At 42.0% G+C, this 12,463-nt stretch overlaps 1 protein-coding gene across 5 annotated transcripts in view; it reads left to right on the forward strand.

Moving 5' to 3' along the window:
* ptpn20 (protein tyrosine phosphatase non-receptor type 20) overlaps positions 1–12,463 on the forward strand; it is a 283,839-nt gene that overhangs the window by 116,258 nt on the left and 155,118 nt on the right. For all 5 annotated transcript variants that reach the window (XM_067972632.1, XM_067972634.1, XM_067972633.1 and 2 more), the window contains 4 exons: positions 2,222–2,387; positions 3,774–3,848; positions 5,819–5,993; positions 8,818–8,968. In XM_067972632.1, coding sequence (XP_067828733.1) covers positions 2,222–2,387; positions 3,774–3,848; positions 5,819–5,993; positions 8,818–8,968 — 567 coding nt within the window. The remainder of the gene's footprint in view (positions 1–2,221; positions 2,388–3,773; positions 3,849–5,818; positions 5,994–8,817; positions 8,969–12,463) is intronic.

Here is a 12,463-nt window from a genome sequence, read left to right on the forward strand (position 1 = left end):
GCATCTGGTCCTGTTTTGTGTTTAGTTCTTCAAATGCCATGGATTGCCACCTTGTGATGGGCCCTTGCTATATTGTAACCAATGACAAATAAAAACTCAGCGCAGTGCTCAAACCAAGTGTTTGCTCTCCTTGAGTTCTTGCAGATGGGTTTGCAGCTCTTTGCTTGTCAAACTGGACTTTCTCATTCAGTAATGCCCAAACCTACAGTGATTTGATAAGTAATCAGCTAGCTTTGCTTCCCCAGTGCTATTTCAGATGCTTGACTGACTCTTAGCAGCATTTCAGATCTGATTTAACAATTAGTGCTGTTCTCTTCTCATTGGCTGGTCCACTGAATAGGAAAGATTGTCACCAATGCTCCTCCAATTCTGGCCTCTTGCGCACCCCGATTTCCATCGTCCCACCATTGGCGGCCATGCCTTTAGCTGCCTAGGCCCTAAGTTCTGGAATTCCCTCTCTAAACCTCTCCGCATCTCTCTCCTTCTTTAAGATGCTCATTAAAACCTACCTCTTTGACCAAACTTTTGGTCACCTGTCTTAATATCTCTTGATGTGTCTCGGAGTCAAATTTTGTCTGATAACGCTCTTGTGAAGCACCTTGGGACGTTGGCTCTATATAAATGCAAGTTGTTGTTATCATTTTAGATCACAGAGTGAAAACAGTAAAATCATGTGTAAATGAACAGCAGTAAAGTCTCCCAGAGATTTTTAGCAAGCAATATTTAACCCCTAATTCACAACCCCTAATTTCTAAGTGCGTATTGCTTAATTTAATTAAACTTTATATATTTCTCCTAGTTTAATTAAACCTAAAACACATAATTTTATTTACCAAATATAATTAATAATCCTACATTGGAATGCCTGGATTGAAAAAGAGTCACTTTATGAATTGAAAACATATGCATTCCCATTATCTTTAATGGAACAATAAAAGCATTTAAAGAAATAGTGCTGACATATCACTGTTTCTTGGTTTTAAGTATTATACTTCACTGTGTCAAAAACTGACAATGTTTCAAAGGGCAGGCATTCTTTAGTAATAGACATCTGTATTAATTTATAAGCAGCTATGTTTTTACTGAAGATAATGTACAGTTTGATTTCACTGCACTTGTAGTACATCAGTATATTGGGTTTGTTGGTGTGGCTTTGCCTGTGCTGGGATTGCGGGTAGGATGAGAAGCTTTGTCCACCAATTACCTAGATATTGGGCGGTTAAAGGAACACTCCGGTTCTTAGGGAGCTAAGGTTAACCTGCGGGAATGGTCTGAATTGCTGAAACCCAGAAAAACATCTAGAGCAGCAGAGACCTAAACAAATGCAATTTTTGCTATTGTTGTGATGCAATGACAGGATTGAATGCAATTTGCCTAATCGCATTACAATGTTTGTTAAGGTGGAGAAAAAAAATCGGCATTTTTTCATTACTAAGACTGACCTTTTCAGAAGCTGACTTCAATAGCTCCCTTGTGTGCAAATTAAAGAACACACTGACTCCGATCTCCATCTGTGAAGATGCTGCTAATGTAGTGATGGCGTCTTCAGAAAATAACTGCACACGTCTGTACTTTGTAGAGAAACAGAACATTTATTCCCTGTAGCGTTGTCTCTGACTGTCAGCAGTTCTTGAGCCTTGTTCGAAGGTGTTGTGAAAGCTTTTCTGTGATGATTCAAAATAAATAATTGACCCATAACAAAAAAAAACTAAACATGATGTGAGGAGCTTTGAAATCATAGAATCATACAGCACAGAAAGAGGCCATTCGGCCCATTGTGCCTGCGCCGGCTTTTTGAAAGAGCCATCCAATTAGTCCCACTCCCCTGCTCCTTTCCCATATCAATGCACATTTTTCCTTTTCAAGTATTTATCCAATTCTCTTTTGAAAGTTATTATTGAATCTGCTTCCACCACCCTTTCAGGCAGTGCATTCCAGATCACAACAACTCGCTGCGTAAAAAAGTTTCTCCTCATCTCCCCTCTGGTTCTTTTGCCATTCTGGTCCTCTGGTTACCAACCCTCCTGCCAGTGGAAACAGTTTCAATAATATTAGTCAGCATATTTCGAGCATGTGGAATCAATACAATAAACTGGGTCTGTTGTCTCCTTCCTGTGAAGCGCCTTAGGGAGCTTTACTATGTTAAAGGCACTATATAAATGCAAGTTGCTGTTGAATGAGTTTGAATAACTTCCTTTTCCCCTCATGTTGCCTTGAAAAGGTCCATAAGTACATTAAGTACCAACTCCAGTGGGATCCAGCAGGAGAATGAACATGGCTATTTGCTGAGTAGTGGATCATATCTGGAAGCTGCACTTTCGAACGAGGCAAAGAACTCTCCCCAGAGAGCTGTTTCTGTCGCCTGTTCATTGCACCAGAAGGGAAAGGTAAGGTCCCATTTAGCATTCTTCTCGGCCTCCGTAAAGTAGGAAGAGAATAGCCAAATGTTATGGGAGAGCAGAACTTTTCATGCTTGTCTTTCCACTGCACATGCTTCCCAGGACTGAAAAGGAATTATCTCTTCACTTAGCCTTTACAGTGAAGCAATTGTTCATCTGCAACACAGCAGGCTACATACTAGTTAATAAATCAGGTAGTGTGAAAAGTTATATTAGGACAAGTGCTCAAGAGAACAGGGCAGGGAGATCAACACCTGGCCTGAGGTGGTGCAGAAAGAGATTTACATTCATTTCTCACAGTGGTATAAATGTTCCTAGGGATACCCGAGGGCCCTTCCTCTAATGCAACCAATGCCAAGGTTAGAAGAGACCCAAGTTTTCATTTCAAAAAGAAACTTGCCTGCAGTTTAATATAATTCAACTACAAACATGTTCCTTCTAAGTGCCATCACTTTTCTCATTCAGCTCTGCTCATGCTCAAAGCACCAAAACAGCAATGGTGGGCAGTGGTCCACGCTGGGCCCTCATCCCGCAGGCACTCCCCGACTTGTCTCTGGTCCTGAGCCCTGAGCATTCTACCCCCTTAGAAATGGAGGCAGAGCTACATTGGGAGAAGGAGGCAGAGGGACGGAGCTGCTCACAGAGGGCACTTTTTAAACACTCTCGAGTTCGACACCCCAATCCTTCGACCCTAGTTCCGCCACTGCTTACAAACAAGCTTCTAACAATATGTGGATGTTGTAATAGGACCAAACCGCAGCCGATTGGAATATTGGTTTCTGATTAAATCATGTGAAGCTGTACTCACGGTCCACGCCAGGTTAAAAGTCACTTGCATTGCTTGGGATAGCTCAGCATCAGAAACCCTAAAACAAGTGTCAGTGTGTCAGAAGCTGAGCAGCTTTATTGCTGTAATACAAACACTGTCTTTTGTGTTGGTGTGGATTGGCTCTGAATAGTTGAGCAACCTTGAATCCCAGATCTGGAATGCACTGCCACTGAAAGGGTGGTGGAAGCAGATTCAGTGGTAATTTTCAAAAGTGAATTGGATATGCAAAAGAAAGAAAGAAGAAAGAACTTCCATTTATATAGTGCCTTTCACGACCTCAGGACTATACAAAGTGCTTTACAGCCAATGAAGTACTTTTTGAAGTGTCGTCACTGTTGTAATGTTGTGATAATGACCAGAAAATCTGTCTTTTTAGTGATATTGGTTGAACTTGAAAAATACAAATTTGCAGGGCTGTAGGAAAAGAGCAGGGGAGGGAGACTAATTGGACAGCTCTTTCAAAGAGCCGGCACAGGCTTGATGGGCCAAATGGCCTCCTTCTGTGGTGTGTGATCCTCTGATTTGTTTTCCATTCTCTTTGACAGCAATATTCAGGACCGGAGTTCATTAAGATGGCTGGGGACCCCGCGATGCCTTTAGATTTACCTGGCTCCATTGTGGTGAGGGATCCAGTTAACTTGCTTGACCGTTTTATGTTTGCAAATCATTTGTAACTTCCGTTCATCAACATGAATCAATGACAGCTGATTGGAGCAATGCACCGCATCACAGCTATGGATCGCATACTCAATTACTCAGGAGAGTAGCCTGCAGGCCACTTTCAAAAGCTCCTCAGCAGTCAGCATTGGCAGAGGCCTAGGAGCTGATGGCAGTGGTCTCTTCCTTGATCGTACAAGGTGAATGGCCCAGGAAGATCAGGGGACTGGGGAGAAAATAGGAGGATTTCAAGTCCTTGCAACAAAAATAAATGAAAAGAATATTCATAATTTATCGACGCCATTGCATTTGTTTTTGACACCACCCTGGCTAATGATGTCAATTTGAATGGCAGCCTGGGATAAGATCAGGACCTTCATTGTACTTTAATTTATTTTAGGGAGGCAAAAAGCATTTTGGGATTGGGTCAGAAAACGTCATTTCCTCCCAGTATCAATGTCATCTTTTAAAGTGGTGTGGCTGTCTGAGGAAAAGGAAAAGGGGTCGATTTTAACTTTGTGCGATTGTGTAAAACGGGTGATAGCAAGTCAGCAGCCTGCTTTACCTCTCTCCCCATTTTTATTTCCGTTGAGGTCAATGGAGGCCGATTCGCTATCAACCATTTTACGCTATCGCACAGTCAAGATCTACCCCAGTGTCTTTTTTCCTCTCTGTAGACAAATGTTTAAGTGATGTATTGTGTGCACAGTGATGCCATCTCCTCCTCCTCTCGTGCACAAAGCAGGGGATTTTAATGCAAACTTTCCAGATAGTAGCATGATTTGCCTGGGGCCGGGCAGCTCCAGAGCAGCTCTCAGGCCAGTTTGACTAGTAGATAACCTCCCACCTCACTAGTATGACATTTCCCTGGCACACAAAATAAATATAGTTGACAAAAGCCATTTGGACCATATTAGCTAATTTGTCCAGGAGGACAAAACCCACAGTGTTCCTATCGTAGCATCCAATTGGCTCTTGAGTGACTCTATGATGTTCACCTTCCATGCCCTACCCAACAGGCTATTCCAAGTGTTAATTATTCTTGAAGAAATTAGGGGATTTTCACTCACAAGGAATGCATTGGAGAATCAGGGCAACAATGTTGTAGCCTGATCTGCTAACTTCTCACTGGGAGCAGGGCTCCCTACTGGAAGTGCAGGGATCACAGAGCTATCCTTATCATTCCTGATATCAGTCCTAAACTTTGCCCTTCACTGAACTGAGCCAATGCTCCCTTGTCCCTAGGTCATGATTTACGTTAAAGTAGTCCTCTGAATTTGGCGACACTCTCATTTATGAGCCAGAAGGCTGTGGGTTCAAGCTCCCGTTCCAGGACTTGAGTGCATAATCTAGGATGACACTTCATTGTCAGGGACTGAGGGAATTACAGGTGTCGTACTTGAGCCCTCATATTATTATGAAAGGTAAATACTGATAGACTGTTTCCAATGGTTGGCAAGACTGTAATGAGAGGGCGCACATTTAAGATAGCCACAATAGAATTAAAGGAGAGGTTAGAAAATATTTCTTTACACACACATTGGTTAGAATCTGTAGCCATGATTTTAACCTTACTTGCCTGGCAAGACAGCGATGCGTTCGGGTCAGGCATCCAATCTGATCTTAACCTACTCTCACCGGGCGGGTTAGGTTAAAATCGGGGCATGTAATTCTCCGCCAAAAATCCTTGTTGAAGCAGAGCCCATGAATTCTTTTTAAAAGTAATACAGTCATTTCTTGAAAAGGAGGAATATTAAAGGGTACGGTCAGCGCACAGGAGGCCAGGATCAGACTGGGTGAAAAAAAAAACAACGGCAACTTGATGAGCTGAATGTTCTGTGGCGTTCTATTATTCGCTACATTCAGTCTTGCGGTGACCACGGCAATGATCAGTTTTTGACTCTAGTCAAGTAATAGCTCCTCTTCTTTACAGAGCAAGAAAGGGAAAGTGCATTTATCACAGAGAGAGCTCAGCGTCATCATGCCAAATGGACAGTGTTTGGAAATAAAATGCGATGTGAAGTCTAAGGGTGGAGACGTATTTGACATGGTTGTGGCTTACACCAACCTAGTGGAACACTTCTATTTTGGCCTTGCTTATCTGAAAGGTGAGTTTTGCACCAAATACCTTGCCTATCATCAAAGGTCCCTTTGTCCCAGATTTTAGTTAGTTCTGAGACGCTGCCAGCAGATCTTGTTTAAACAAAGAATAGACAACTCAGCTGCTTCATTGTTTGATTTAGAGGTAACTCAATCATCCACCTTTGAAATTCATATTTTCCAAGACTCACTGCAGTTCAATTGGAAAATCGCAAGTTGAAAAGTTAGCGAGTAGAGAATGAAAGATTGAGGCTTGACTTTGATGTCGGGTCAAGGGAAACTCATCCCAGAAACTCTGCCCCACAGCCAGAAGCAGCCTAAACTGGACCCGGCCTAGTTTCTGGCTGTTCCAGTGGACTTTAATTACAGTCGAGTGCACTGTAATGGATGCAGATATCCCCTCCCCCAGCCCTACCCCCAACCCCCGACTCTGAGCTCTACAGACTAGGATGGGGCTCATGTTTGATCTCCACTGAAGGACTCAGTGTCCTCATGAGAAAAAAGAAAATTGCCAGAAAAATTTGCAGCGTTTTGTAACGGAAAGCTAATCATATATTTCTTTTCAAAAGTAACAATGCACTGGCACAACTAATGAGCACAGGGACAGGTCAGTGTTTGATTCCTCCTCCCCTCGCTTCACTTTCGAGAGTTCAGTATTCATTGATCTTCTGGGCCTAGAGAGCTGGAACAGGGAGCAGTCACTATTATTAATAAGGCCACAATCTCCTGAACTTTGACTTTGTTTTTTCATTTAAAGATATAACCGATAAATCGCAGAGCAAGGCATTTTAGTGAGCATTATGACAGATAATTCACTTGTAATCATTTGGGAGCTGTACTTTTCCTTAATTATTTTTTCAATTAACGTCAAGCCAACACTCGTGTTTTGTAAACGGTGTGGGGGTGAAATTATGGAATTTTACTGTATGAATAAACATGATCCAATTTGTCAAAGTAAATTAAGGTTTACAAAATGCAACACCCAATTGTCTCACTCACAAGACAGACAGCGAGGCCTGTGGCGGTAGGTGAGACTGATAGGCAAGTCAGAAAGTAGACACAAATCTCCCCAAGCTAATAACATGGAGATAAATGAACTGAATATCTTTACTATTCCCAGAGTACAACTGTGACACAAAGTAATTTGAAAAGCTAAAACATCTTTACAGAGACCTTTCTCAAGCAGGGTTTTGTACCACTTCTTGCAATGGTTTTGTGCCAATCTAAAGCTCTGGCATGATTCCAAGCAGAAAATTAAATTTCATGGTTGGCAGGGGACATCTGGTGGAAAGCACGATAGCACAGATGGGCTACCATGCTCTCCAGATGGTACGGTAGATTCCTTCCCTCTATTATTTTGCACTAATTAGAAGCGCAGACCTTTTCCTGGGGTCAGTCATGAATTGTCGGAACTGGGGAGAAGATCGCCGAACTCCAAAGATAGTAGAAGTCATTTTGTAATGTTTATTTCCACATACGTCTGTAGCAAGGAAATGTGATCTAATATAAATGTAAAATGAGGCTCACTGGAGTGTATCATTAATCTGATACATACATCAACCTTTCATTCCTCTTACCTTACTTCTCAGTTCTCTCGCCATGTTTCCTGAAGGCAGTGAATCATGCTGGTGTGTCGCCCACCCATCTGGTACCTCACTCAAACCCTCATTCTTCATTTATGCTCCATAAACACTGAGCTGACTGCAATCCTATCCCTCTCCTAATGTCCACAAGTGCACTCGTAATTTTATTTTTTTGCATTCTCTGAATTCAATTTTATAACTTGCCATGATTTGAACTTATAAACTCTGGGTTGCTATTCCAGTACACTACCATTTATACAGTATACGTATAGAACTTTATCACATTCCTCAGAAACATCTCATGCATGAAATGTAGTGACAAAAAGGGTAGCCATTTTGCAAGATTCAACAAACCCACAATGAGATGAATGACCAGTTATTCTGTTTTTGTTAGTGTTGGTCAAAGCATAGGGAGAACTCCCTGCTCTTCTTTGGGTAGTGCAATGGGATCTTTAATGTTCATTGATATCACCAGAACAGGGAGTCAGGACCTCAGCTGAACCACTCATTCAAAGGACAGCACCTCGGCTAGATAGCACCGCACTGGAGTGTCTATCCAGTGATAGACTGGATAGACACTCCAGTGTCTATCGTTGAACCCAGAACCGTTTAATTCAGAGGCGACCAAATGAGCCAAGCTAGCACGCAAATTATTGGAGAATGATTAGGAACACAAACCCTAGCTGATTTTTCCCTTGACCACGAAGATTTTTATAGAGCCCTGATTGCTGCCTGCCTTAGAACAACTAATTTAACACAGATTATGGATTAAATCTGTTGTGTATGGCTCATTACCACATCAGGTGGTGTACTTACGCACTGAGCCATCAGTGGTGCTCATACAGCTTTCACTGTTACCTTGTTCTATCTATCTACCTTTTTATATATTTACCTATCAGCTCTCTCTCTGTCTCTCTCCCTCCCTCAGTCTCTTTATCTTTCTACCTCTCTTGCCCATTCTATCTGATTGCTCTCGGTCTTTCTATCTCATTCGCTCTATCTATCTGATCTCTGCATCTCGCTTACTCTCTCTATCTCTCTTATTTTATCTGGCTGTCTATCTATACACCTTAAACCCTGGCATAAATTATTATTTTGCCCAAGAATCTGTAATCTGGATTTTACTAAAGATCGCTCCCGTCAGTTAATGTATCTCTACTTTTATTGTCATCAGTTTTGTTCTGATCTGTAGGTTATTGTTATTGAAGAAAACAAACAAAAAAAAATGTCCTTTCTATTTATTTTACAGACAAGGAATTTTTTTTTCTTGACCATTTTACCAAGCTGTACAAGGTGGCACCAAGTGGGTGGAAGGATCAGCCCAAAAGGAAACCAGCGATTGTCAACTTCACACTGTTCCTACGAATAAAGTTCTTCGTTGAGAACTTCAGTTTAATTCAGTAAGTATTGAATAAACTTTCATTCACTGAGGTGATTTGGCTGGTGAAGCCTGTTTCTTGCACAGACCACAAACGGAAGGAGTACTTTTACAAAATTGTGCTGCTGGGGACTTCCACGTGCCCCTGATGTTCTGTCCATTTTAACACGACCCCCCAAATTCCCTAAGTGCGCGACTGAAGGGCAGGAGTCTGTGCTGGCGGTGTGATTTTGTAAAATTAGCCCTACAGATTTGACCTAAAGAAGACAGATAAATCACCAAGGAGATGAAGCTGTGTAAAAAGTTCGGCCTGATTGTCAAGAGTAATCCAATAAAACTCCAGGGCATTCCTGCGATTTTATAACTTGAATCTCTGAGCAGATGCTCTCCACAGAAACTTGACCTAACAGTGCATGAGACTCGTTGGGGAGGGGGGACAGATGACATAATTAAATTACAAAATTGAAATTTAAATGTTCTGAAGTTTAAGCGGATGTTGACTTTTTCTAACCATCTCCCACCTAAGATTAGATTACATGCTTGAAATCACTCCCTAGTGTCTGTAATTGGTATTATATACTGATTTAATTTCATGGGGGTGTTGTACAGTTGGGCCTATTTTTATGCTTATTCTGTATGATCTGTGCTGATGCAAGATCACATTCACACAAAAATGATTGACGATTAGGATGTCACCGTGGTAAATCCACTGAGAGAATATGTCCAGACAGCTGCTTGTAGATTCTGTGTTGAGTGTATTGATGTTATTAGACTTGTGCAAAAGAACAATAACTCACCCTTAATGTAGGGGATGACCAATCTGCAGCCCACCTTCCACATGTCGGTCCTTGATCCCTGATGATTCTGCTGGAGGAAGCTCTATTTGCACTTATCTTTTTTATGTACTGGCTTTTGTCCAGCTCGAATCGTGAGCATCCGGAGAATTGGAAAGACCTGTTCTCAGTGATGGTACCTCATTGGCAGATAAATCCTAAATAAGACCGCCTAAATCTTGTAGGATCAGCATCTTGAGATAGATGGGAACAAGAGTTTAAGATTTATATGTGGCCCCCTGAGGCTCCAAATAAAATAAACGCACTTAGCTGCTCAGCACCTACATTATATCTTCACTTTGTGGTGAAAACCAACCAATACCTGTTGACATCAGTGCCCATGGGTCTTGGTATGTATTACACCCACCCCAAGTCTCAGGGACCATAGTTCAGAAAGAAACAATGTAATGTGTTTCTTCCCATTAATCAACGGAAAACGCTGTCAATAAGTGCATATGATGTCATTCTGGTTCAGCCTGTGACATTATTTGTTTGAAATATATATTTTAACGTGGGGAGGATAGATTAGAAATAATACCAGTTCCAACGGAATGTGGGAATAATAAATGTGTTTTCTTGGAATCCTGTGATCTATAATCGGATCCGTTGCACCACTGGCAAGGGACTATGACTATGAAGAACAAGCCCGGTCTATTTCTTGGATACTTTTTGGTAACTCAACCATATCTGACAGGTCTATTGAGTCTATATTTATCCAGCTTTCTATTAATTTCCAAGACAAGATGTTCTATTGTGTCTGTCCACTCGTAAGGACTGTGCAGTGGAGGCCTATTCTGAGACAAGTCAAACTGCTAGAAATGTCATGTGTGTTTGGAATCGCAGATGCCCCATTAGAACTGACTTTTTACTATAACTGACAGCATTACAAGACAGATGCAAAACACAGAGTTGGGGTAACACAGCCCCCGCACATGCTGTAAAGAAAGAACTTGCATTTATATAGCACCTCGCACATCCTCAGCACATCCAAAGGCGCTTCACTACCGATGAATCCCTAAATAATGTCAGTTTGCTTCTCCGACCTCCAACCTTGGATGAATTGTAATTCCCTCCAGCTACATATTGGGGAGAACAAAGCCGTTGTCTTTGGCTCCCACCACTAACTCCTTCCCCTTCCTAGCTTCTGTCTCAGGCTGATCCAGACTGTTTGCTGCCTTAGCATTGGGTTCAACCCTGGGCTGAGTTTCTGACCCATTATCCTCTCGAACACAAAGACCACCTAATTCCACTTCCGTTACACTGCCTGCCTCTGTCCTTCACCCCATCTGCCGTTGAAATCCTCATTCATGCCTTTGTCATCTCTAGATTTGATTACTGCAATGCTCTCCGAGCTGGCCTCTCATCCAACAACAACAACTTGCATTTACATAGCACCTTTAATGTAGTAAAATGTCCCAAGGTGTTGCACAGGGGCGTTAACAGACAGAATTTGACACCGAGCCACATAAGGAGGTATTAGGACAGGTGACCAAAAGCTTGGTCAAAGAGAGCATCTTAAAGGAGGGAAGAGAGGTAGAGAGCCAGAGAGATTTAGGGAAGGAATTCCAGAGCTTAAGGTCTAGACAGCTGAAGGCATAGCCAGCAATGGTGGAGCAAAGTAAATTGGGGGTGCACAAGAGGCCAGAATTGAAGGAACGTAGAGATCTTGGAAGTTTGTAGGGCTGGAGGAGGTTGCAGAAGTAGAGAGGGGTGAGGCCATGGAGGGATTTGAACAGGAATATGAGAATTTTAAATTCAAGGCGTTACTGGACTAGGAGCCAATGTAGCAAGCACAGGGGTGAACATGAATCCACCACAATCCATAAATTTCAGCTATTTCTGCTGCCATCACCCCTGTGCTCGTTGACCTATATTGACTCCCGGTCCAGCAACACCTCGAATTTAAAATTTTCATCTTTGTGTTCAAATCCTTCCATGGCCTCGCCCCTCCCTATTTCTGTAAGATCCATCTCTTAGACCAAGCTTTTGGTTGCCCTTCCTAATATCTCCTAATTTAGCCAAAATGCAGATTATCTGGTCATTATCACATTGCTATTTGTGAGACCTTGCTGTGCGCAAATTGGCCGCTACGTTTCCTACGTTTCCTACGTTTCCTACATTACAACACTGACTACACTTCAAAAGTACTTCATTGGCTGTAAAGCACTTTGGGATGTCCTGAGTTCATGAAAGCAGGTTTTCCTTACAGCTCTGTACAGTGCTTTGGTCATGTTTTATGTCAAAGGCACTCTATAAAAGCAAATGATTGTTTTTTTGAAGTGTAGTCACTATCATTTTGTAGGCAAACAAGGCAACACTCAGCATGGTCCCACAAAAAGCAATGGGATGAACGACCTGTTAATCTTTTTTGGTGGTGATGGTCGAGGGATAAATTTTGTCCAGAGCACTGGGAAAATTTCACTGCTCATCTTAGAATGGAGCCATGGATTCTTCTATATCTACCTGAATAGGCAGAGGGGCCTTGGTTTAATGTCTCATCTGAAAGATAAGTGGGGAATGCATTCAACCAGAGTGCAGATTGCTACTTACTTGCGTTCTGCTAAGGCTATTTTTCTACTGATTGAGAAGTGCTGACAGAACTGTTAGCTCTTTTCAATCAGTAGTAATAAAAGGCAACCTGTTGTAATGCTGGAGTTTCTAAAGTAAGCTTTGAAACCAAATAA

The sequence above is a fragment of the Heptranchias perlo genome, chromosome 36 (genome assembly GCF_035084215.1).
Source record: "Heptranchias perlo isolate sHepPer1 chromosome 36, sHepPer1.hap1, whole genome shotgun sequence".
Taxonomy (NCBI): domain Eukaryota; kingdom Metazoa; phylum Chordata; class Chondrichthyes; order Hexanchiformes; family Hexanchidae; genus Heptranchias; species Heptranchias perlo.